Source organism: Caenorhabditis remanei, chromosome X (genome assembly GCF_010183535.1).
Source record: "Caenorhabditis remanei strain PX506 chromosome X, whole genome shotgun sequence".
Lineage (NCBI taxonomy): Eukaryota > Metazoa > Nematoda > Chromadorea > Rhabditida > Rhabditidae > Caenorhabditis > Caenorhabditis remanei.
The window spans coordinates 5,244,407-5,270,396 of NC_071333.1; the positions used below are offsets into that span (position 1 = coordinate 5,244,407).

A 25,990-nucleotide genomic window follows, 5' to 3' on the forward strand; every position below is an offset into this window, starting at 1 on the left:
AAAATGACATTTTTTCTCGGTGAAAATGAGGTGCTAAAAATATGGTATGAACACAAAAAGTGCTTAAAATACCGGTTTTTATTCGTTCCCGTTAAAATTTAATCGAAAAAACTTTCAGATTTTTTTTTAGAATTTTCACTTCCCTTAGGGGCTATTTTAGACGGTAGGGGGCGGAGCCAAATGAAATATGGACCAAAGTCTTATTAATTGTCTGGGCACTCACTATGCATAATACCGACCCATCAAAACCGGTTTGACTTTTTTCTGTACACTGCCATGCTCGAGTTTCACAGAGAGTGTGTCTTAAACACTTTGACACCTGTTTTTTGGTTGCACTGAAGTTACTAGTAACTTTGTTTGCTATTATTTCATATCGAGCATGAGAAATTGTGTCTAAATGAAACAGAACATTGCATTATGCAACTAAATTAAGATCTCTGTGACAGCTATTTAATTGTTTCCATATAATATGTTTTTGATGTAATCCGGAAGGGATTGATCTCTTATTTGAAAGTTCAAAGTAATGTCAAATTTTTGACTAGACGATGACATAAGCTAGTCTATCTTTCAAATTCTTCCTTCGTGTTTTGTCGAGAAAAATTGGTCAATGCGAGTGGAATGCGCTTCCGATATTCTTGAAAATGATGCACAGATTTCAGCACAATGCAATTTATTAGTTGAAACAGTGATACCGGCGACGATTGGAAAGAAAATATCACAAGAAAGATGGAAAAGGTGAGAAACATGAAATAGATTTTTGCTGATGAAATAAAATAAATAAATTTAGAGGTAATGTGCACTTTTCGTCCGAATGACTGATACCCAGAAAATGTGATCAACCGAGATTGTTCTGCGGCAGATTGTAACTGGCCTGTACCACCGGCAAAGTATAGTCAGAGCCCGTGAATTGCATCACATCCACCACCTCTGGTAACACCAAATAGACAATTTTGGATATCAACGCTAGCAAGGCGCCGATGAAAACTCTATAATAAAAAATAATTTTATCAGAACTTATTTTTTATTAATTATCTAACCCACCCAAAAATAATGAAAACACATTTTTCAAGAAGAGTGAATTCTTTAGCGTCATTTTCAGTTAGTTGATGGTTTAGATGCTTTTCACCATTAGCTGAAGACGGATGGTTCTATAAATTCAATTTCTTTTCAAAATTTTTGTTGAATTTGTTTCTCAAACCTGTCGAAAGAGTTCAGCCATTTCAATGATGAATTCATTGTTGTTGCTTGCCATGATTGCTAAAAATTGAGATGTTTAGAAACAAGAAGAATGTAGATAGAAAAAAAACTTTGAACTGACAAAAAGAGAAGAGACAAATGTGGTTAAATGAAAACGGAGATTTTTCTACTCAAATTAAGACTATGACAAATCGACCGCTTGTAAACAACACCGGTAACCATGGAGATTTTGGATTAGGCGTAATGCCAACTCTTCGTCTGATAGATAAAAAGCTGATAGAATTAGCTTGGAGCAGACAGAATAGTCTACTATTTGCAATGCAGAAATTCTGGATCACAAGTATATTTAACTATCCACTATCCTGATAAATGTTAAACCTACAATCAATCTCTTTTTTGCCTCATGGCTTCGCTTGTAGCATCACAGTATAGTGTCTTCCGGTGTCTCATTGAGAGAAGAATGTAGAGAATAGATGTTGCATTAAACATGAATTGGTATGGGTGACCACGGGAGCGTCTGGATGCATATTTATTTGTATGCCATCTTTACGAAGATCAACACGACGGTTGTTGAAAAGCATTGCTGATATCTGTGAGCACTGCTCTGGTAAGAAAAAAAACGTAACTGTATATAAAGTGAAATAACAATAATATAAAGTGAAATAACCTACTCCATCATCAAAACGAATAATTGATGCTGTGATGAAGGTGTGGTACACTTCTCGACGTAATAAGTGTGTCAATGCCTGTAACATCTCGTGAACCAATTTCAAGACGTTTTTACGGCAGATTACTTTGTTGTGAATCTGAGACTGGAGATCATGAGGAAGATGCTCTGTGACTGAAAAAACTAATAATCAGTCTATGAACTCTTAAAAAAAATATCTCATACCGAGACACAAGAACTCTCCACGTTTGAATGAGTCAGTGTAACTGATGACGTTTCTGGCACCATTCACATCTTTCAGAGTTTCAATTTCCTTGTTCAGTTTCTTTGCGTTATTATCCGCGACTTATTGTATTTTCAAAGATACTTGCTGTTTAGTAGTAATTCTGGAGGCAGTGTAGAACTGTCCAAATGAGTTTCAAATACGGTTTATCATTCTATTTCCTCAATTGTTGAATATCCTACGGGATTAATTATGCTATAAAAACAAACCGATGTTTTTGATTCACAATGACAGACATTCGGACAGACATAAGCAGATATTCCCAGCAATACCAGTTAGCTGCAAACTGTCCGAAACTCACAAACCTGTAAATAATTCTGATGTATTTGATTGATTATTTATTTGCTTAATTCGTAAACCACATTAAGGCCAAATTTACAGCAAAGGGAAATATAGTTTTAAAAAACCTTTTTCATTAGAAGTTTCTTTTGACAGATGGTCCGTTGAAAAGTGTAAGATCAACGCATTCAGAGTTTAAATGTGTTACCCAGCTGAAAACGATCAACATTTGAAAAGTACGGACCGCATTATAAAAAGTGAAAGTTACAAAATTGGAATTGACAAAAAATTGAGACAAAAAGGGTCATATATTGCTGATTGAACGATTTGGTTGAACAACAAGGACTAAATTAAATATGAAACAGACAGTTTCATTCCATATGATAACAGAAAGGTCAATAAATATCGATCACTTGTTTCTTGGGGACCGCCACACTTAGAAAGCATATAACATCTAAGGTTTCAACAATCCTTCCAGTTTGTTGCTTGAAACTCACTATAAGAAGATGGATATTAACGTGGGAGAGCTTACTATTGTATATATCTTCTAAAAAACTGGAGAATATCAATACTTTTCAACGATATTACCAGATTTAATAAACGAAGAAGTCACTCCTTGATCATCTACGTAGAAAGGGGAGTACACGGCGGAACGAGTTGAACTTTTTCTCTAAATTTGCCCTTAGGTACTTGTGACTGGGTCAACCTACATAAGTGTCTACCACAACAAATCCCTATTTTTTCCAACCATCGGAAAACTATATCTCACAGCCCAGAAATTATCAAAATAAAACAGTTCACATGAAAAAACAATAAATTTTTGTCCAACTCTAACTTCGCACATCATGACTGCGCAAAAACTTGAAAAAAAGTTCAAAAAAAACGATATCGTTAAAAGAGAAAGAATTCGTCTTTCGATTTTTTCCCGCTTTTTTTAGAGTATGCATTGCAACCTCTTCTAATGGTATCATGTTCTCAACCATACCGCTCTTCTATCATTTCATCTCAAACGACACTCCGCTTGCTAAACAACACGCCGTTGGGGGCCGTCTCTTCCTATTCGTTCACATTGCTTTCATTCTCTACATTTGTTGTTCGTCTGTGCTAAATTTCATATGACTCTGAGTGGTTTTTGCAATTTCTACACACTTTTTTACTCCTAGTTTCATATTTTCAGCCGCCACGGCGAACCAGTAACTACAAGGAAACGCGTGCGTGCAACAAGCTTCAACAAGAAACGACGCCAATCACAAAATGAGCAAACGAGTATCAGAGAGACTAAAAAACAAAACGAAAAGACGCGCAGAAGGAGAAATGTCGACAGTGTGTGCAAACGGAGAACAACCTGGAACGCGTGCGCAAAGTAACTCTGTCATTCTTCGAGAAGTCACACAAGAAATTAATTCGGTTAGTTACATGAAAAAGTAATATTAGCAGTTTATAATATTCTCAGAACCTCCAGACGCTCGTTGAATCTGTATTTCCAAACATTTTTCACGAGAATCTGTTTGATATTGCTTACAAAATGGGAGAGTTAGTTCGAATCGCCTACATTGATGGTAAACTTGCTGGTTTCCTTATTTGTGAATTGGAAAACGGAGTGGTGTACATATCGTTGATTGGAGTTCGAGTCGAATACAGAAGGTGACAATGACGATCTTATGTTGATAATCAGAATATTCTAATATTTTCAGACAAGGAGTCGGTTCAGCACTCATTCAATACGCGATTTCATTCGTCAGAGCCTTGAAGAAAGATATTCAATTGCATGTAGAAGTGAGTTTCTGCTTTGTCTTATTATTAAACAATTTATTTGGATTTTTCAGGTCGGCAATACCACTGCCCAGCAGTTTTACAAACAACACGGTTTTATTGAAACTGAGAGAGACGACACCTACTACGACGATCCACCAAGAGCGGCTTTCGTTTATACGAAGAAATTTAATGAATAAACCAGCGATGAAGAGTTCATGAAAAATACAATGAATGTCATTTTCTTGTGCATTGATCATTGTAATTGTATTTTAACTGTTTTTGTTGTTCTGACATGACCCTCTGTTTTTTTCTAGGTAATGGGTTTCCATATAGTTTTCAATGTACTATCACAAAACAATTGCTCTATTCCACCAGTTTTTCTTCACATTTTTCCTGTGATTGTATCATGTCATACATTTTCATTTTCTGTGCATATAAACCTTCGAATACAATTTCTGAGTACAACAACTGGAAATCTGTTTAAAATAGCCTGTGTGGTACTATGTTTTTCTGGGATTGGGTAATAAGCGTGTTACAATACTCAATAAAACATGTGAAAAAATTTTTGATACAAACGCTAACATCGATGACTAAGATAGAGATGATAACGGTGAGCGTCTTATTACTGTAACCAATGGAAATTTCAAAGCAAATGGCGGTTATAAGAACACTAACGTCGGTGACTGGAATGTTGAGAAAAACACCGGCACAATCCTGAAATCATAAAAATGCAAAAATACAGAAAAGGAGTTTATTTGAAAAATGAAAATTGTAAACAAGATAGGCATGAAATGGATATATAAGTGTGACTAAGAAAAACTGGATAATTATATAAAGTTGAGGAGTAGTGGCGACAACCAGATAAAAGATTAGCACCCGTAGAGTATGAAGTGAAAATATTACGCTCGAACAACAGCAGATCTGTGGGAGTATCTTATGACTTATCACCTTGTCCTGCGGTCTTTCCATCTGAAAGAGAATGAAGTAAAGTGTCAGTCCAGTCAGTGGTCAGGTGCTCGAACAATCGTGATTCTTGCAACATGCCCTCTCTGTATGATACTTACTCTTTCCTGGTTTCTCAACACTCTTTTCCTCTTGTTGCTGGGCATGGACATCCAAAACCTTGCCTTGTTCTTCTTCCAATCCAAGTTGTTTAAAAATGTAGCCAAGAGCTTCTTTCTGGAAAAATTCTAGTAATACATGCATTTCGTAACTCTATGTACCTGCACATTTCGGATGAACTTTCGATCAACTCTCGGAATTGTAGCCATGAGAGCAGTTATGGTTGCCTCAGCAATGCCAGCGACAAAATGCTCCAACTTGGCATCGTTTTGAACTATGCTGTGAAGCCATCCGAGAGTGAGCAATGCTCTGAGCATCCATACTGGCAGAGCCGGCAAGTTCATATTCACAAATACGTAAAGTGGCAAGTTGAAAGCTGCAGCAATTTCTTTGTACTCGTCATAACCAACCAAATCATTTGGAGACCGGCTATGGTACAGTATGTCGACCTTCGTTTTTTCGCCATTGTGGAAATTGGGGGTACATTTGATTCACAAGAACAATGAGGTTGACAACAGCGTCAAAGGCCAAGTAATCGCCCTAAATGTTCAAACAAATGTTCAGTAACATGTTATTTGACTGCTTACATTTGGACCTACACTGCACATACCGACGACCCCAATAATATGGGATCTAACACCTAGTGAAACGTCTTCCCAATTCACGCCGCAAACTAAGTGTTGAAACATGTACAGTATCGCTTGCTTTTTGCTGATGATTTGAGTACTAATGGCATTAATGACTTTGAACGGTGCACCCGTCATTTCAAGTGATCTCCATCCGATGACATGAACGGGATCGTCCACAAGCTGAAAGAATGAGTAATGTAGTAATTGGAGTTCTATATTTTAAACGCTTACTGTCAATAACGATTTGTCAATATCATATTCTTTGAGCAAATTTTCCAAGTCGTCGAGCGTGATAGTGGAAAAAAATTGGAGGAGTGGATTGAACCTTTTGAAAATTTTATCTTGCTCATCTGAAATTCCTGTTTTCTTCCCACTCGGGCTTTGCTTGGGAAACTATAACATCAACTCAATATACTGACCTGCAGGGTTCTCAAAAGGCATTCCTTGTTGTTCCCTCAAAAATGGGATCATAATCGCCACCTCATCAGCAAAAACTCTAGATTCTCCTGATTGCTCGTCGCCCATCACATTAGCAGAGATTACACGAAGGTAACATTTCTTCTGGACACCACCGCCAAACTGAAAATGAACTTTATCAAAACGTGATCAATTTCAAACCACTATCACCATTTTCAGCATCTTTGCAAACGTCTCAAGGGTCCCAAAGAAGTCTGCACACGTTTTCCAGGTGAATCCCGGTAAACTCGATTCCACGCTTTTGATTGCACGCAATTCGCGGTAATCGATCAAAAAATAATTCATTTTCTGAGTTTTGCGAATGTCTTCTGGGAGTGCATAGTGATTGGGAAGCAGCTTAAGGGATTTTCCATCCGAGATCACCCAGTTGGTCTGTAATTACGTAATTAATTCAGGAGTTTATGGAATATTAACTCACCAACGAGTTAGGATACTTCGGATCTTTTCCGAGTGTTTTATCAGACATTGAATAGATTTTCCATTTTGTATCGTCGTTTTTATGCGTCGGTTCCGACATTGTCACCTGAAAACAACATTTATGTGAGCGAATCAAACAAAAAGCAGCGAAATACAAATAAGATTATTCCGAAAACAAAAAAATCGATAAAAAATCGATAAAAAATCGTCTGCAAAAAATACAAAGAAGAAAAATTTAAAATGAAGAAAGAAAAGGTCGGATAACAAGAGCAAATAGAAAGAAAACACATATGTCTCGCTTTCGAATGAATACATTCTGTACGCCAAAAAAGGTGGTGGTCCAGTGGAGCGCACTTGCCCACCTTTCTTGCGACGCGAGAGAAGGGGTCGTTCACCCTACGGTGCTCTGGGAAGACTCTCATTCTAGAAGGCAGAGTAGGCACTGTGTGGACGAGTTGTTTCAAATATGTAAAAATGCAAATTGAAAAAATTGAAAGATTGATAATCTTATTTTTAATTTAAATTTCTTTCGAAACTATACTATACCTTTTTTGTTTTTGAATTAGAAAACTCTTGCGTTTACTTCTTTACCGTTTGTATGCCACATACTGTCTCTTGTATGCAAGTGCGCTCTCCCGCACTAACGCTAATTTTTTGCTCAGTACTCTTTTCTTTGACCGACAATGAGTGTTTTCTCTCGATTCACTCTTTATTGTTGTCGTTATACTAATTCAATGTTTTATTTTTTATTTCCGTCAGTTTCAACTTCAGCAGTGAATGAAGCGTCACGCCGCCCACGAGGAGGGCTGCACATGCGATCGGTGCAGCGATAACACAGGCTTCTCCACGCATGTAGAAGCGGCGCACGAAGTCCGCAAACAGGTAACTTATAGGGGAATTCAGACATTGGGGGATCATTTATGGGGTGAAATTAGAAATGAAAACTTATAAATTTTCAGCCAGCCCCTATGCCAACAACACCACCTCCGGCCATGACACGAATTGGACAACCACGACAACAATCTGCGGCACCAATTGGACCAATGCAGGTAATTTATAGGGGGAAATTGACCATTGGGGCACCATTTATGGGGAAATTAGCCATTGGGAAGCTATTTATAGGGGTAGACATTTCTGTTTACATACTTGTGAAGTTTCAGACCTTGCCGCCTCCACAACTCCCGCAACAGTGCATCTGGACATTCTTCTTGCCACCGCCTCCACCATTCTTCCCGACAACATTCCCTCCACCAATGTACCCAACTCACAATTTGCATAACAACCAATCGATGCCTCCAATGCCAACAATGTCTCCATTGCCTCCAATGCCAACAATCGATCCAAAAGACGAACCCGAAGATTATTGATTATAAATGCCCCAAGATTTTTAAACGTATAATTATTCAAAGGTTTCGAATAAATTTGGTTATGTTGAAAAATGTTTTCTCCTTAATTTCAGATGTGGGGGGTTTAAGCCACGTTTCCTTGAAGATGTGGGGGGGTTTAAGCCACGTTTCCTTGAAGGCGAGAGACACGTATTCCCTCAGAAACGAGAGAGCGCGGCGCAATGATATTTTCGGAGAGACGCATATTCCCTCAGAAACGAGAGAGAGTCGGGGCGCAATGATATCTTCTGAGAGACGCCGAGAAAGGGGGAGCCAAGCCGAGAGACGATCTTCCCATGAGAGACACAAAGAAAACTTCGAGAAACTTCGAGGGAGCGGGCACAGGCCTCCATCTGGTATGAGAGACGCAGAGACATTCCCCTCTCTCCACACACCGGGCGCCCCTCGAGGGGACAAGGCGCCCCGCGAGGGGGGCGCGCGCGCTCGGTATATAAATATCATCTTACCCCTCAGTCTAGGTTACACAGTTGGCGCACCCGGTTGTGTGTCCAACCGGCAGTCTGTTCCCCTCCGCCGGTTCGACACCCACCCGGGGCTCTAAATGAATTTCCAAAAATTCTGAAATTCTGAAATTCTGAAATTCTGAAATTCTGAAATTGCTGAAATTCTGAAAATCTGAAATTGCTGAAAATGCTGAAATTCTGAAAATCTGAAAATCTGAAATTCTGAAAATCTGAATATCTGAAATTCTGAAAATCTGAAATTCTGAAAATCTGAAAATCTGAAATTCTGAAAATCTGAAAATCTGAAAATCTGAAAATCTGAAATTCCATACCTCATTAAGGACCTCATTAAGGATAGGCTTAGCGATAGGCACCTCATTAAGGATAGGCTTGTGGGACAGTGTAGTTGGCCAGACTAGAGAATGGTCAGTGATCAAAGATCAAACTACACTTTGTGTCCTAACAAGCTCCCATACTTCTCTCACCGGAGCGTACACTCCCCTCTACGCCTTGGGCGGTTCAGGCCGTTAGCCTGGGTTGGCTGTGTGCCAGAAGTCACAGCACGGGCGCTTGTACGCAGGTCCGTTACGTCCCGGTCTGGGGAGGTCAATAAAAATACAGATGCCACCCAGGTTGGGGAGGCTTAAGAAGTATACAACCTTACGTCCTATTTTTCAATGTTTGGGGAGGTCGATAAAGAAGCAAACAGGTATCGTTTTCCGTGGTTGCAAGCGACCCAAAGGAAGCTGTTTTAGCACACAGTTCTCTGAGTAGGGGAGGCAACACGGCCCCTTTATTTCACTTGTGTGTGTAAGGAGAAGAGGAGACTAGCTCCTCGACTCACCGCTAATTTTGTTTGATTTCAGGCAATCTTTTCGGTCTTCATCGGTGATTAAGATACGAGGATGCTGCGTCGGGAGCGGGACACTAGCAAATCGACCAGCACATCGTGATCCTTCGCGGCGAAGGAATGTGACAAGCCGAAGGCAAACTGCAGAGTCAAACCTCCATGATCCTATGAGAAAGGAGATTGGAATTGACTCAAAGCAGAAGACAAGCACGGATGGTTCGCCAGATGTGGACACTTTCAGTCAGAAACTGTGGAAAATACGGAGAACGCTCCGGAAGACAAGCAGCTTCAAGACTGGAAGTCAAAGACTCTTCCGTTCAAGTACAAAGATGTGAGCTGACATGGCAGACGAGGAGGAAGAAGCGACGAAGAAGTCAACAGGAGATAGGCACTGGAAGTCGTGAGCAAGTATGTTCTCTCCTTGAGAGATAGCCGACACCCTAGCTGTGGTAAAAACACTAGCGAAGGTACGCTCCGACGACCAGACAGCTTCTTCGCAAGAACACCACACTTCTCTTGCATTCGCTAGCCGTCGTCATTTGGGCATTCGACCAGAGGACGAGGATTCATCCCCTGATGCTAAGGAAGCAAACTCATTCAATCAGGGACAACCTCTTTCTTTCGAGACACATTATTCTTCGTGGAGTGAGACAACGAAGAGGGTGCCAAGAAGACAAGCCACATACTCTGGGAAGAGTACAACAGAAGATTCGGATTATCGATCGGACCTGTCGAACCATATGAAGACAGGAATGATCAGAGATGAACGAATTCTTCGAAACCAAAGTCGCAGGAAACTGCGCAACAAAAGCACCGATCAGGACAAGCAACATCAGACGTCGCTGATTTGGAGAAACCTGACACAGAAGTGCAGGAACAAGCAGATGAAGAACCATCAAATAACAACATCGGATGTGCTTCGTCGCAACAACATTAGCTGAAGGAAGGTCGAGGACGATTTCTCCAACATCGACAAGCAGCCTACGTCGTCAAAATCTTCATGGCGTCCAACACAAGTAGAGTTGCAAGAAGACCAGTCGAGTCAAGCCAAATCTTTCTCTAGCTTACTGGAGGTTTGGTTGATGATGACGCCTAGTGAGAAAGGCTAATTCTCGCCAAATCGAAAGTAATTGCTGACAAAGATGCTGAAACTCTTCAAGCTGAAGACATCACCACTAGCTGTTCATGCATTACGACTGCAATCAAGTCAACTTCGGCGCTTTCCCAAGATAGTATTCTCAAACTATCCATGTACAAAACATCAAGGAGTCGAAGCCAACACGCAGTCAACAAGCTTCTGTCAAACGAAGTGAGAAGTCTTATTCTTCTACCGTGTCGGACCAGCAGAGGATGAGTGCAAATTCTCGAAAGAGAGCAGAAGCAAGTCTATACACTAGCTGATCTTCGTTGATTCGAAACCAATACCGTCAAGAATCTTCTGAAGAAAGGAAATAACTCTTCTTTGGATGGTTCGAACCAGCTGAAAAAGAAGACAATCTTCTCGAAGAAGAAGAGAAGCAATTCTTCAGACAAGCCGATTTCCTGAAGACAGCTCAAAGTAACTCTACTCGGTGGAGCAACAATCAGACCACTCATAAGGAAATTGGAGACAAGATGACACCGATCCAGTGCTCGCCAACATGCTAACAAAGAAGGACTTAATACCCCGTGCAAGTTGGGTTGAAGCACAGAAGTCATCAATGGTCATCCAACAACCAGCTCATTGAAAGCAAAGAAAAAGTGGACTCTGAACTCGTAGAACAACGTTGACTAGTAGCGCGACGAAGCAAAGGACTTTCTACCCGATGCAGAAGGACTTCATACCCGGAGTCGCGATCGACTAGCAACAAGTTATACACAATCTACGGACAATCCCGAGCAGTTGTAATTGGGGAAAAGATTCTTCAAGGAAATGAAGAAGTTCGAAACTCTTCAACGAGGAAAGAAGCTGAAGACTCTTCGACAAGGAAGCCGGATCTCCAAGTACATGCACAACGCATCGGAAAGGAGTCAAGCTGATCGAAATTCACTGGAGGACTTCTATAATGTCATAAGAGATTGAAGGACACCAGTGAGATCGAAGAGTCGACAAGCCAGAAGTAGTTGACAACATTTTTGTAATACGGTCGCAATAGTATTGACCAAAGTCAACACTCAGCGAGAGTCATCGGAAGGTTCTCGTACAAGTCTTCAACTGCGAAAATCCAAGGACCTTCGCAATGGAAGTCATCATGTCAACATCAAGCCAGAAGTCTGAAATCGGAAGATGTCAGACAAAGACGAAACAGGAGCGAATTCCCAAAAATTCCTGAATTCGAGGAAAAGCTCATGTCGGAGAAGACACCGAAGTCTGGAGTCAAGGAGACAAGCTCAACTGAAGTTGAGTAAATCACCATCAACTTGGACACCAGCCAACTCTGACAACTACTTCATGATGCCATCACAAGCGGATTCGAAATCGTCAACGTCAGGCTGTAGGATTCAGCCGGAAAGTCTGACAACGACGATAAAGGATTTAAATTCTTGTTTGCGTAAGATATTGAAAGGTAAAAAGATTCAGAGCACCGAAAAGAGACGAAAGTCCAACTGAATTCTAGTTTGCATTAGCAGATTAGTTCAGTCTCGGGACCTAAAAGAGATACGGAGTCGAAGCATCTGTGCAAGTCATCCTAACAATTCCATCCAGTTAGAAGCACAGGTGCCTAGATTCTTATGTCCAACTGTAAGCTTTGCTTCAGTAAGGTATCAGTTGCAGTCGAAAGATTGTAATTGATAAGCTCTGACAAACAAATGTCTAAATTTCTTATAATTTATGTCAATTGTTCAATTATCTTCATCATTTATTTCACTCAAGAACCAGCGCAAGGGTTCAAGACGACAGTCATGGACCAAAGGAGTCAAACGTCTTCATGCAAGAAGGACAAGCAGTCGGAACTCAGCGAAAGTTGAGGTACGAATGACAAGGAGAAATCTGCCAGAAGGTTCAAGAGCAATCGAAGGACCAGCTCAGCAGATCAGTCAGTAACACCGGACACCGTCAGGACATTCGACATTTGTTCAAAGTCCAGAGGTGCTAAACATACCCATACGTCAGTACAACGACTAGGAGGACAAGCTGAAAGTCTGTCAACGACCAGGAGGACAAGCTGATCGTAGTCAACTACCGAAGCATGTGTTGATATGCACAAGCAAAGGCTGTCAACAACGATTCAGCAACCCGGATCGACAGCAGGAAAAGGACCAGGCCCTTCCTCTCAAAAGGTTCAGATCGAAATCTCATCGATCGAAACCAAAAGCCTGAAGAACTTGGTTCTCAAGTTAAAAACCTGACAGTGAGAAGTCAGGAGTATCTGACAGTGAGAAGTCAGGAAGGGAAGAACTATCCATCTGTGAAGGAGGTTCTGCCCAGGAGAAGCGCAATCATGAAAATGGTTGCCATCCACATCTTACAAGAACAATTTCAAAGGAGGATGAGATGTCACCGCAGAGGATCGACGTCTGGAATGGTGTACAACTATCTTTCCCATCATGTCAATCTGGAAAAGTAGTTCATTCTACCCCCCAGTGTCGCGTCCCTAGCTCCATCATATTACGCTAGTGACACGACTCATAGGGACACGGTCACCAATTCACCCAAACAAGCTCATTACGGAACAACAACAACTCCAATTCAAACTACCGCCAATGTTGTCTCTGCGTCTCCATCGCCGAAACACTCTCTCGACGCAGCGACACACAGGAAACGGATGTGACAGTAATCTGAGCGGGTCTCGCCGCGCGCTCTCTGCGCTCTCTGCGTCTCTCATCGTCATCCCCTCTCGCCCTTTCTCACCTTTAACCCTCACTTCTTCCTTTTGTTGCCGCCGCGAGCGGGGTTCTACGGAACACTGCTCAAATACAATTGTAACCCTTGACCGTTGACTAGCCATCAATAAAGATGTCAATTGAATCACTTGTTACTGTTGTCTAACTAGCAAAGCACTCAAAGGTCTACAAAGCGCTCTCCGGATTCCGGGAGTGACAACCTCACTCAACACGGGGAATCAAATAGTCATGGTCCCCCGAGACGTTTTTTTTCGAAAATGGCTACTTTCTGATTTCATGAGTACCGACAATTTTCACGTTTTGATTTGTATCTTTCCAGGTTTCAGTTTTGGTGAAAAGGTCCTTTTAGCTTTTTTGTAGCCCACATCTTCACCTTTTCATAGCACTTCAAATTTTATGAAATCCTTTAATATGAACAAAGTTACGATGTCTCAAAATGACTCGACCAAAAAATTTCGAAAAAAATAAAAAATGTTTGCCATTCGCTGAAACGAGTTTGTTGCACATAAAACATATAGTGTTATTCTAGTCTCAATAAGACCTATTTTGGTGAGAACCTTGTTGAGAAACTCGGGTCACATTCAGGGTCATTCCCTTGTAAGCCTAATTTCCAATTTATCTACTTATTAGGTTTCATAAAAATCGGTCCACTACGGACGGAGTTATGATCGGCGACCAACAAATACACAGACGGATCTGTTGAATATACATTCCATTCCAGTACATTCTATGTGAAGCAGATGGCCCGCCCTCAAAGGAGTTTGCTCTCCTTGCCACGCCCCTAAACTCACTAAGGAGTGTTCCAGACATAACTTGGCCTTTCAAATTGGCTATTTTAAACCCAATTTTTGTTTGAATATAGCGAAATTTCGGAGTGCAATTGTTGAATTTATGACTCACAGTCAGGGACGTGGGAAACGAAACTTTTAGTTTCATCTGTCCCGTTATTCGCTCAACTCCAATTATTGTAAACTCTGACATTTGTTGCATTTATACTCACATTATCAACAGAACAGACATATAAATAATTCTACAGATCCTAATCGGACATTTATTTACTCAAATCGGTTTCTCACAGCAGGATTATCTAGAGAGTGACAGATGTTGTTCCACCTACAAGTCTCCTCACAGAGAATCTCCTCCCACTCACAGACACCTAAGACTACTTCAAAACTACAATTGGAATGAAGGGAATAATGAGGTTGGAGAGAGACTAGTAGAGGTGCAGGTCAGACACCATCTGTCACGTCACAATGTCTACAAATGAAGGGATAATAAGAGGCTGTAGGGGCTGTGAGTTGAGCAAATACTACACAACGCGAATTCCCACAGTTATCTGGGATCCACCTTCAGTGGCAGATGGTATCTGACCTCCCTCTCTCTTTGTCTACCATTCCCATCTGTCCCGTTATTTGCTCAACCCACACCCCTACAGTCTTCTATTATCCCTTCATCTGTAGACATTGTGACGTGGAAGATGGTATCTGACCCGCCCTTCTCCTAGTCACTATCCAACCACATTATTCCATTCATTCCTATCAGAAGATTGTCCTTCGCCCTCTTCTCTCATTGTGTCTGTTTTTTTGGTAAATGGAAAGATAAATCGCGCATTTCGGTGCTTTCCATGAAGTATCTGGGTCTCGCATTCTTGTAAAAAGTTGTGAACGTTTTTTCACGAAAATCCCCGTGGACAAAACTGTCTACATTTTTTGGACAGATTAGTCTTCATTGATTTTCGTAAGGCGTCTGACCAGGTTCCTCATAATTCACTTCTCAACAAGCTTGCTTTATTTGACATTCCCCCTCTCACCACCCGTACTTTTTCCGTCAAAGTTAACAGTACCTCTGATCCTCTTTTTTTCAATCCATTGTTGCCAATGATAATAGTTTCTTATCCTCCTCCCAATTCCAAACTTACGCCATCACCCGTTTCAAATTTATTAATTTTTCTTGTCGTTTTGTTATATACCTTTTCCCCATTGAATTAACCTTTGTTCCGGTATTCGCCTTTCCCTTTGCCATTATGTCCGTTTGAACAAGCCTCCGTTTTATCGTTTCAACATTTCCTCGACTTCTACCTTTCTTACCTCCTCATTTTTTTACTCGAAGTTTTCTAGTGAGAGACTTTTCCTAGTCTTGTGTATTTCTTTGTTTGACATCTTCGAGTCTTACCTCATTATTAATTTCAACCTTATTGTAGAATGCCTGTCGGTCTCACCTATCCCAGCCTTCAAAGCGTTTTGGAACATTTGGAGGCAGTGAAGCGGTAAGTCTAATTCATTAGTGTGGTTCACTCATGTTGTTTTCAGTGCACATATAATTGCTCGTTACCCAGGCCTTCGACGAGTAGATAAGTTAATTACACTTTATCTGGAGATCCTTAATATTGGAGGAGGGGATCTCACTTTCAACAAATTATTAATTACGTGTGATAAAGATGAAGTGAAATTCTATATGAATGGGAAAACATTCATCCGACAGAGAACGGAAAGTCAGGAAGAAAAAATGAAGAAAATAATCAACTTTTATATTCCTGGAAGATCAACAATCCGTGTGCACAAGATGGATTGGGTTCACAGTTCGCTCCCAGTTTTCTTGCCTGCCGATCTAAAATTGAGAGTGAATTTTTTGAAAGCACTCTACTGTGAAAGCTTTGAAGAAGCAATTCCATTAATAGACCCTCGTAGCTTTCCTCTTAAAACTGTTGTTACTATCCCTGAATCCTCAAACTTTGACAGCCAAATCGTTCAGTTAGCAGAAACTCTTATTCTGGACTTTTTTATTGATGAAACAGTCACTGTTGAAGACCTCAAGAAACTTAACAACAAGACAGTGGTATTCGAATGCTTCAATTCCAAAATTGATATGGTTTCATTGATTAAGTACCACGTTGAAACTAGAAAGAAGGTTGACACCACATTTGTGATTTCAACAAGTGCAAAGGGTTTTATCAATGATATGCTACATCAGTTCGAACTTGTGTTTGGTGAATACAAAAGTGATCTGGATGGCATTGATGAAAGGTATGTTAAATATAAGAGAGTCAAATCAATTTTTAAGTTTTCAGATTTATTCCCGAATTGTCTAAGTTCTCCATCCCAATCAACAACGAATCTAGAATCCAAGTGTACGCAATCGAGGATCCAGAAGAAAAATATCTGCGTAATATAATTGTGAAACCAGTGACAGAAATCTCTGGAATATAATCTGCCTCCCTTGAAATTATTGATCCTTTGTTTCTAAGTTACCTCTATTGTATCTTTTCTACTGTTTTCTATTGCAACAATAAAATAGATAAAATAAATTGGAATTATAATTGGAAACAAATTTTCGGGTTACAGAAGTCCTCGTAATGAGACCGGAATATGTGTATTCATATGAAATTTTAGATCTTTATGATTTAACGGGGGTTTTAAAAATAGACGGGGGTTTTAAAAATAGACGGGGGTTTTGAGAATAGACGGGGGTTTTCAGAATAGACGGGGGTTTTGAGAATAAACGGGGGTTTCCGACAAGTTCTATTTACTTATACTAAGAAAACCCCAAAATGGTCAGAAATGACTACACTCCCTCCAGTATACATTTTTTTCATCGGCTTTTCCAATTTTTTTGGTTTTTTTGTTTTTTTTTCTGCATTTTCTTCTTTACTTATCTATTTTGTACGTCGCATTGTTTTTTGATTAGAGAAGTGTAATAATTGTCCTCCTTCTTCTTTTGCTCCACATTTGAAATCGACGAAACGGCGATGTTTCGGGCGAAATATAATCGAGATCATATGGTAGATCGTTCAACTGTTTGGGTTTTTGGATTGCTGGAAAGGAAGACTAATAAGGTAGATTCGATAATCCTGCTGCCCATAATCAGACGTAATCTGAAACCTGGTTTGATTTCTGGAGAAAAAATACATAAAAAAATAGATTTTTGCAAGAACAACGATTATCAGCGGTAGGGCTTTGTTCAAGGAGGGAATGAAGAGCGCCAACATTGAAAAACGTCTTGACATTCCATCAGCATCAGTACGATGTTGGTGACCTTCAAAAAGGATGGAAGTCTCTAAGAAAGGAAAAAATTCCGGCCGACCAGCAACAGGCAACACTTGTAGGACTTGAGGAATAATCAAAAGAAAAATCTCCCGCAATTATGATACAGTGTTCCACATAATCTTAGCCTCACCTCATGAAAATTCGAAAACTGAAATTTTGGAAATTTTCGGGAATGCATCCAAGAAGTAAAATATGACAATTTAGGTCACAAATGTGTATACAAATGTAAATTTGATAAGAAATTAACAAAAAATTTTTAGGTTGAATTTTATGAAAAATGGTAAATTTACCGGTAAAATTTTACCAAAAATTACCGGTTAATTACCGGTAAATGGAATGAAATTAATACTTTTGGATTTATTTCTACGTGTGAAAAAATCCAAATATTTTTACACGTCATCTGACCTTTCACGTGCCCTGTTTAATTTATCGCCGGAATTTGTCCTATGAAAAATGTGTTTTTTCTGTTCCACATAATCTTAGGCTCACCACTCTTATTTCAACATTTTTGAATAATTTTTTGACTTCTGGTTTTTTCTGCATGTTTTTAAGAGAAGAAATGTTGTTTTTCATAAAATGGGTAAAGGATAGTCCCTCAAAAGTTACAAAAAGTGTCCCAGTAGGGCCAAACTTGCACATGGACTATCCAAACGTCAGATTTCTCTCTATCAAAGCCGAAGTTCAACATTTATTGACCAAAACCCCGAAAATGAAACTGTTTATGGTACTGCAAAGTGTCCACATTGTCAATCAGCACTTTCACTCTGAGAATAATGAACCACTCTCTGTCACGGTTTGAATTAAACAAAGCGTCATTTTTGACCCAAAACATTGTGGCCAGAACTTGGAATTTGCTCGTAAGGATCAGTAAACAGATTGGCAAAAAGAGAGTTATCTCTATGGTATCAAACTTCAAAATGAAAACAAGTCTAAACAATTTCAAATTGCTTTATCTGATGAAAACATTTTATTGTGATAGAATTGACAGCTAGAAAAGTTTGTGACACTGTTAGCTCTCTTTTCATTTTGAAGTTTGATACCATAGAGATAACTCTCTTTTTGCCAATCTGTTTACTGATCCTTACGAGCAAATTCCAAGTTCTGGCCACAATGTTTTTGGGTCAAAAATGACGCTTTGTTTATTTTTCGTTGCATCAGAACATTATTATTCAAGTTAACTCTGCGGACTGACTCAGGAGATCATTTAGAGAATCTCTTATATCAACATAAACAAGATCGCTATGGCTCTAAAAATCAATCGTGGGAGTGTCCAAATTATCGTCAAAAGGCACTTCGACCTCAAGTCCGACCAACTATGTCAAAGACAAATTCCGGCGATAAATTAAACAGGGCACGTGAAAGGTCAGATGACGTGTAAAAATATTTGGATTTTTTCACACGTAGAAATAAATCCAAAAGTATTAATTTCATTCCATTTACCGGTAATTAACCGGTAATTTTTGGTAAAATTTTACCGGTAAATTTACCATTTTTCATAAAATTCAACCTAAAAATTTTTTGTTAATTTCTTATCAAATTTACATTTGTATACACATTTGTGACCTAAATTGTCATATTTTACTTCTTGGATGCATTCCCGAAAATTTCCAAAATTTCAGTTTTCGAATTTTCATGAGGTGAGGCTAAGATTATGTGGAACACTGTATCATAATTGCGGGAGATTTTTCTTTTGATTATTCCTCAAGTCCTACAAGTGTTGCCTGTTGCTGGTCGGCCGGAATTTTTTCCTTTCTTAGAGACTTCCATCCTTTTTGAAGGTCACCAACATCGTACTGATGCTGATGGAATGTCAAGACGTTTTTCAATGTTGGCGCTCTTCATTCCCTCCTTGAACAAAGCCCTACCGCTGATAATCGTTGTTCTTGCAAAAATCTATTTTTTTATGTATTTTTTTTTCAGAAATCAAACCAGGTTTCAGATTACGTCTGATTATGGGCAGCAGGATTATCGAATCTACCTTATTAGTCTTCCTTTCCAGCAATCCAAAAACCCAAACAGTTGAACGATCTACCATATGATCTCGATTATATTTCGCCCGAAACATCGCCGTTTCGTCGATTTCAAATGTGGAGCAAAAGAAGAAGGAGGACACTTATTACACTTCTCTAATCAAAAAACAATGCGACGTACAAAATAGATAAGTAAAGAAGAAAATGCAGAAAAAAAAAACAAAAAAACCAAAAAAATTGGAAAAGCCGATGAAAAAAATGTATACTGGAGGGAGTGTAGTCATTTCTGACCATTTTGGGGTTTTCTTAGTATAAGTAAATAGAACTTGTCGGAAACCCCCGTTTATTCTCAAAACCCCCGTCTATTCTGAAAACCCCCGTCTATTCTTAAAACCCCCGTCTATTTTTAAAACCCCCGTCTATTCTGAAAACCCCCGTCTATTCTTAAAACCCCCGTCTATTCTGAAAACCCCCGTCTATTCTTAAAACCCCCGTCTATTTTTAAAACCCCCGTCTATTCTTAAAACCCCCGTTAAATCATAAAGAGCCGAAATTTTCAGATTACTCGAATCCAAATACTGTGAATTCGGGCACTTGTTGGATTTATGTTCAATAGAAGAGACATCTAAATAATTATACAGGTTTCACCGGAAATTTATTTGCTCAAACCGTTTTCCCACATTAGGATTATCTAAAGGCACTGTTTAGTAACAGACTGTGTTCGCCCTTCAAATCTCCTCACAGAGAAACCACACAGCAAATCTCTTTCTCTCGCTCACAGATACCTTCGACGACATCAGACTTCCATCTATATCGTTATTTGCACATTTAACCATACTTGCAAACCGGGTCGAAACGGGCCGAAACGGGCCGGCGCGTAACTCGCGTCAAACTCAATATTATGAGCTGAAAAATATACCAAAATGTAGATCTCGGCGAGTTCTATATCTGTGACCTACTACGGGCCGGATGGCTATTCGTTAATGTGACGCGGGCCGGGAAAAAGTGCCAAAAAACGCGAAATTGACCAAAAAAGCCATTCTAGCCCGGCCCGCGGCACATTAACGAATAGCCATCCGGCCCGTAGTAGGCCACGGAGATAGAACTCACCGAGATCTACATTTTGGTATATTTTTCAGCTCATAACATTGCATTTGACGCGAGTTACGCCCCGGCCCGTGTCGGCCCGTTTCGGCCCGGTTTGCAAGTATGCATTTAACACCCCCTTCAGTATCTTATTTTCCTTTCATCAGTAGACGTTGTGACGTGGAAGATGGTATCTGACCTGTCCCTCTCCTATTCACTCTCCAACCTCACTATTCCCTTCATTCCTGTTGGAGAATGCCTCTCCCTCTCTCTTATCCTGCCCTTCGATGTATTCTGGAAAACTTGGAGGCAGTTAAGCGGTAAGTCTAGTTGATTCGTGTAATTCATTCACTATTATGTTGTTTTCAGTGCACATATTATTGGTCGCTCTCCATTACTCCAAAAAATAGATAAACTGATTACACTTTGTTTGGAGAATCAGTATAATGCAAATGATGAAATGCTTATCAATAATTATCATACTTGTCACGGGCCGGGCCGATTTCCAAAGTTTTTTTTCAATTTTTTAAAATTTTCCACCCGGGCCGGCCCATGAAATGACAAGTATGACTAAACGCAAGTTCAAACTCTCGTAACATCTCATTGATCACTTTGATATGTGTTGCAATCATATAAGTGATCTCGACGACTTTCTTAGTTTCGACGTGATATTTAATCAATGGAACCAAATCAACTCTGGAGGAGCTACAGTATTTAAGTACCACAGTCTTGTTGTTTAGCTTCTTAAGATCTTCAACTGTGAGTATTCGATCAGTAAAAAGATACAGAATAAGAGTTTCCGCGGACTCAACAATTTGGCTGTCAAAGTTCGAGGTCTTGGGGATAGTAATCACAGATTTCAGAGGAAAACTATGAGAATCTAGGAAAGAACGTGAGGTTTCAAAGTCATCTCGAAAAAATGCATACAAAGTGTTCACTCTCAATTTCACATCCACATCCAAGAAGTCTGGAAACAAACTTTGAACCCAGTCCAACTTGTTCACACGGATTTTTGATCTTCCACAAATGTAAAAGTTCACCAATTTCTTCATTTTATCCCCTTGAGTTTTTAATTTCTGTCGGCTGAATGTTTTCCAATTCATCTCGTATTTCACCACATCCTTATCAAATATAATCAATAATTTGTTGATAGTCATTTCATTAAAGTCGATACAGAGATTTTGATTTTCGCTGACAAGGCCCGGCCCGGCCCGGCCCGGGTTTTTTCACTTTTTTCAGGACCAAAAAGTTGTTTTCAAATTTTATTTTCAAATTTTAAAGTTTCAAATTTTTGTCGAAAACTACATAAAATTTGCTACAATTATGTGTAAAGCTCATTTTCTGCGCTAACCGGGAAAATAATGAAAAAAATTAATGAAAAAAAAGTTTTCGAAAAATCTCAATTTTTCAAAAACAAGGTCACGTCACAGGAAAACCCTTTATGGGGCATTTTCTCTCGAGGAAACTCATCGAATGAGCAAAAAAAATCGGTACTTTAGGGGTAGCAGTCAAAATACATTCCATGTTAGTGATTTTTTCGATATTTACCTCGAAAAGTGAAAATTTTCAAATTGGGGGGTTCTTATATAGAAGAAAAAAATTCGAGCCGAAAAAATGAAAATTGATAGTTGTATGCTAGAAAATTGATAGTTGTATGGTAAAAATGAGATAAGTGTGCTATTTTTCAGTGAAAACACACTAAAATAGTCAAAATTATCCAATTTCAGTATTCTGACACGTTTTCAAACTATGTAGAACCCATTTACTCCTTGGAGTTTTATAATTACTGAGTTTTGGCTCAAAAATGTGCAAATAATAAAAAAATAAATAATTTGGACCTTCCGGAGACGTTCTGGCATCTAAAATACCAAAATTTTGCAAATTTTGGACGAAATCATGAAATTTCTATTATACTGCCAAAAATGATTCACCCTATTGGTCTTGCGAAATAACAATTAGTTTTCCAATTCTTTCTATTTCAGCAAACAAATGAAACTAATAAAACTAGACAAGATGTATGTGTCTAAAATGTCTAAAATTGAATTGTTTCATGAGAATTTCAGAGGTTTTTGTTCTCGAAGTCTATGACTACGAGATTGAGCTCTTGTTAGTTGATTCTGTTTTCATAGTGGCAGATTTGATATTCATGGCTGTTATATTTATCCGATGGTACTTTAAGAAGCTGGTTATGAATCAAAAACGATTCAATATTCTTTTCAATGCATATGCTACAGTTTTTCTAGTATTGGTGAGTGCTATTGCTATTTCAAACCTGCTGACGTGGCGATTCTGGATCTGATTTCCAAATCTTCACATGACAAAACGTCTTGTTACTCAACTCAGTCTGTCTTAGAATCAACACAACTTGAAAATCGAATTCAGAATCCTCAAGTCGTCAGATTCCTATCCTTTTATCCATTTTCAGATTACCATCACTTGCGTTATCACCAAAGAGATTTACAACAGTTCTACTGTACCACGAATCAGTTTTTTTGAATACCGACAGGTCACACATTATTTCCCTTTTCTATGGATATTATCTGTTTATGTGTGTTATTCAAAACCAGTGCGCAGATGGATTAGAAGATAAAATAAAAAGGACAGTAGGAATATGTCTTACTCTTCGGACTTTCAAATGACCAATATAACGATGGGTATAACATAATTTACTTTTATAGATATTTTGCTGGAAAAATGTATTTTTCAATTTTTTCAAATTTTTGGTTTCAAATTTTAATTTCAATATTTTTTCTGCTTTTTGAGTGCCCCGGGGTTTTATGAGTGTTTTCGACAAATTAAAGTGTACGCTACTTTATAACACTAGTTTCAATCGATTTCAACGGTTAGATTTTTTTTAACGATTTTCATGTACTGAAGGAAAAACGTTATTTCGTTTCAAATGTTATATTATCAAAGTTTGCAGCGTCTTTATGTTTATGTGTTTTAAAACTAGGATGAATGAGCTTTCCTTCATTTTTTAGATTTTTTTTAAAATTTGTACCTCACTCAACACGGGGAATCAAATAGTCATGGTCCCCCGAGACGTTTTTTTTCGAAAATGGCTACTTTCTGATTTCATGAGTACCGACAATTTTCACGTTTTGATTTGTATCTTTCCAGGTTTCAGTTTTGGTGAAAAGGTCCTTTTAGCTTTTTTGTAGCCCACATCTTCACCTTTTCATAGCACTTCAAATTTTATGAAATCCTTTAATATGAACAAAGTTACGATGTCTCAAAATGACTCGACCAAAAAATTTCGAAAAAAATGAAAAATGTTTGCCATTCGCTGAAACGAGTTTGTTGCACATAAAACATATAGTGTTATTCTAGTCTCAATAAGACCTATTTTGGTGAGAACCTTGTTGAGAAACTCGGGTCACATTCAGGGTCATTCCCTTGTAAGCCTAATTTCCAATTTATCTACTTATTAGGTTTCATAAAAATCGGTCCACTACGGACGGAGTTATGATCGGCGACCAACAAATACACAGACGGATCTGTTGAATATACATTCCATTCCAGTACATTCTATGTGAAGCAGATGGCCCGCCCTCAAAGGAGTTTGCTCTCCTTGCCACGCCCCTAAACTCACTAACAAGGGAACCTTTTTCATATCAGGGTTGAGAATTGGCTGAAACTTGGTACATATATACTTTCGACCCTGCTCTATCACATGCCGTTCTCAAAAGCTGCGCAATACGGCTCGTTGGCGAGAAAATTGGGTCTGAAAATTTCTGAAAATCGCCGTGTCAAATTAAACGCGTGACGCCCCTTTCTTCAATCGCCTTTTCTCAATTAAAAATATGAACATCAGTGGTCCAGTGGTAGTGGGGGGGATTCGGGGTAGGAAAGGTGTGGGTTCGATTCTGGCCACGCCGAATCTTTTTTTGCTTTTTTTATTATGAATTTTTAAAGTGCAATTATTGGGTCTACATCGCGTTTTTTGAGATTTGAAGAGTGTAATACTAATTTTTATGAGTATAGAAAGAAATTGGAACCACAAAAACGAAACAAATTTTTTCGAAGATTTTCACACTTTTTGATCATCAAGTGATGGTCATTAATTATTCGAGAGCAATGTTGTTTTGGAAAAGCACATTTCGAGAAAAGAGTGTCAAAAGAAAATTTCTTCAAAAAGCTTCACGTCATTCATAATTTTTTCATGTCGAAAAGATACTGAACTCTTTTGGAAAAGTTGTTTCTCCAAAGTTTTCAAATTAATGACCATCACTTGATGATCAAAAAGTGTGAAAATCTTCGAAAAAATTTGTTTCGTTTTTGTGGTTCCAATTTCTTTCTATACTCATAAAAATTAGTATTACACTCTTCAAATCTCAAAAAACGCGATGTAGACCCAATAATTGCACTTTAAAAATTCATAATAAAAAAAGCAAAAAAAGATTCGGCGTGGCCAGAATCGAACCCACACCTTTCCTACCCCGAATCCCCCTCACTACCACTGGACCACTGATGTTCATATTTTTAATTGAGAAAAGGCGATTCAAGAAAGGGGGGTCACGCGTTTAATTTGACACGGCGATTTTCAGATATTTTCAGACCCAATTTTCTCGCCAACGAGCCGTATTGCGCAGCTTTTGAGAACGGCATGTGATAGAGCAGGGTCGAACGTATATATGTACCAAGTTTCAGCCAATTCTCAACCCTGATATGAAAAAGGTTCCCTTGTAAGGAGTGTTCCAGACATAACTTGGCCTTTCAAATTGGCTATTTTAAACCCAATTTTTGTTTGAATATAGCGAAATTTCGGAGTGCAATTGTTGAATTTATGACTCACAGTCAGGGACGTGGGAAACGAAACTTTTAGTTTCATCTGTCCCGTTATTCGCTCAACTCCAATTATTGTAAACTCTGACATTTGTTGCATTTATACTCACATTATCAACAGAACAGACATATAAATAATTCTACAGATCCTAATCGGACATTTATTTACTCAAATCGGTTTCTCACAGCAGGATTATCTAGAGAGTGACAGATGTTGTTCCACCTACAAGTCTCCTCACAGAGAATCTCCTCCCACTCACAGACACCTAAGACTACTTCAAAACTACAATTGGAATGAAGGGAATAATGAGGTTGGAGAGAGACTAGTAGAGGTGCAGGTCAGACACCATCTGTCACGTCACAATGTCTACAAATGAAGGGATAATAAGAGGCTGTAGGGGCTGTGAGTTGAGCAAATACTACACAACGCGAATTCCCACAGTTATCTGGGATCCACCTTCAGTGGCAGATGGTATCTGACCTCCCTCTCTCTTTGTCTACCATTCCCATCTGTCCCGTTATTTGCTCAACCCACACCCCTACAGTCTTCTATTATCCCTTCATCTGTAGACATTGTGACGTGGAAGATGGTATCTGACCCGCCCTTCTCCTAGTCACTATCCAACCACATTATTCCATTCATTCCTATCAGAAGATTGTCCTTCGCCCTCTTCTCTCATTGTGTCTGTTTTTTTGGTAAATGGAAAGATAAATCGCGCATTTCGGTGCTTTCCATGAAGTATCTGGGTCTCGCATTCTTGTAAAAAGTTGTGAACGTTTTTTCACGAAAATCCCCGTGGACAAAACTGTCTACAT

The 25,990-nt window shown here is 39.1% G+C and overlaps 5 protein-coding genes across 5 annotated transcripts; 3 read left to right on the plus strand and 2 right to left on the minus strand.

The window, feature by feature from the left end:
• Positions 1 to 835: 835 nt before the first annotated feature.
• Positions 836 to 1,252, minus strand: GCK72_022994 (uncharacterized protein; the record flags this gene model as incomplete). Its single annotated transcript, XM_003095269.2, has 3 exons — positions 836 to 986; positions 1,042 to 1,148; positions 1,199 to 1,252. 3 exons carry the CDS (start codon positions 1,250 to 1,252, stop codon positions 836 to 838), a joined length of 312 nt encoding a protein of 103 aa, XP_003095317.2.
• A 2,488-nt stretch (positions 1,253 to 3,740) lies between these two features.
• On the plus strand, positions 3,741 to 4,378 carry GCK72_022995 (uncharacterized protein; the record flags this gene model as incomplete). Its single annotated transcript, XM_053735169.1, has 4 exons — positions 3,741 to 3,833; positions 3,889 to 4,070; positions 4,121 to 4,202; positions 4,253 to 4,378. The coding sequence occupies 4 exons, from the start codon at positions 3,741 to 3,743 to the stop codon at positions 4,376 to 4,378; spliced, it is 483 nt and encodes a 160-aa protein (XP_053578735.1).
• Positions 4,379 to 5,115: 737 nt separating this feature from the next.
• GCK72_022996 (uncharacterized protein) lies at positions 5,116 to 8,083 on the minus strand (the record flags this gene model as incomplete). Its single annotated transcript, XM_053735170.1, has 10 exons — positions 5,116 to 5,150; positions 5,246 to 5,360; positions 5,405 to 5,619; positions 5,693 to 5,783; positions 5,831 to 6,052; positions 6,104 to 6,222; positions 6,292 to 6,451; positions 6,500 to 6,721; positions 6,768 to 6,872; positions 7,913 to 8,083. 10 exons carry the CDS (start codon positions 8,081 to 8,083, stop codon positions 5,116 to 5,118), a joined length of 1,455 nt encoding a protein of 484 aa, XP_053578736.1.
• Positions 8,084 to 10,607: 2,524 nt separating this feature from the next.
• Positions 10,608 to 11,484, plus strand: GCK72_022997 (uncharacterized protein; the record flags this gene model as incomplete). Its single annotated transcript, XM_053735171.1, has 2 exons — positions 10,608 to 10,774; positions 11,277 to 11,484. 2 exons carry the CDS (start codon positions 10,608 to 10,610, stop codon positions 11,482 to 11,484), a joined length of 375 nt encoding a protein of 124 aa, XP_053578737.1.
• Positions 11,485 to 15,491: 4,007 nt separating this feature from the next.
• Positions 15,492 to 16,496, plus strand: GCK72_022998 (uncharacterized protein; the record flags this gene model as incomplete). Its single annotated transcript, XM_053735172.1, has 3 exons — positions 15,492 to 15,556; positions 15,600 to 16,313; positions 16,358 to 16,496. The coding sequence occupies 3 exons, from the start codon at positions 15,492 to 15,494 to the stop codon at positions 16,494 to 16,496; spliced, it is 918 nt and encodes a 305-aa protein (XP_053578738.1).
• Positions 16,497 to 25,990: the final 9,494 nt, after the last annotated feature.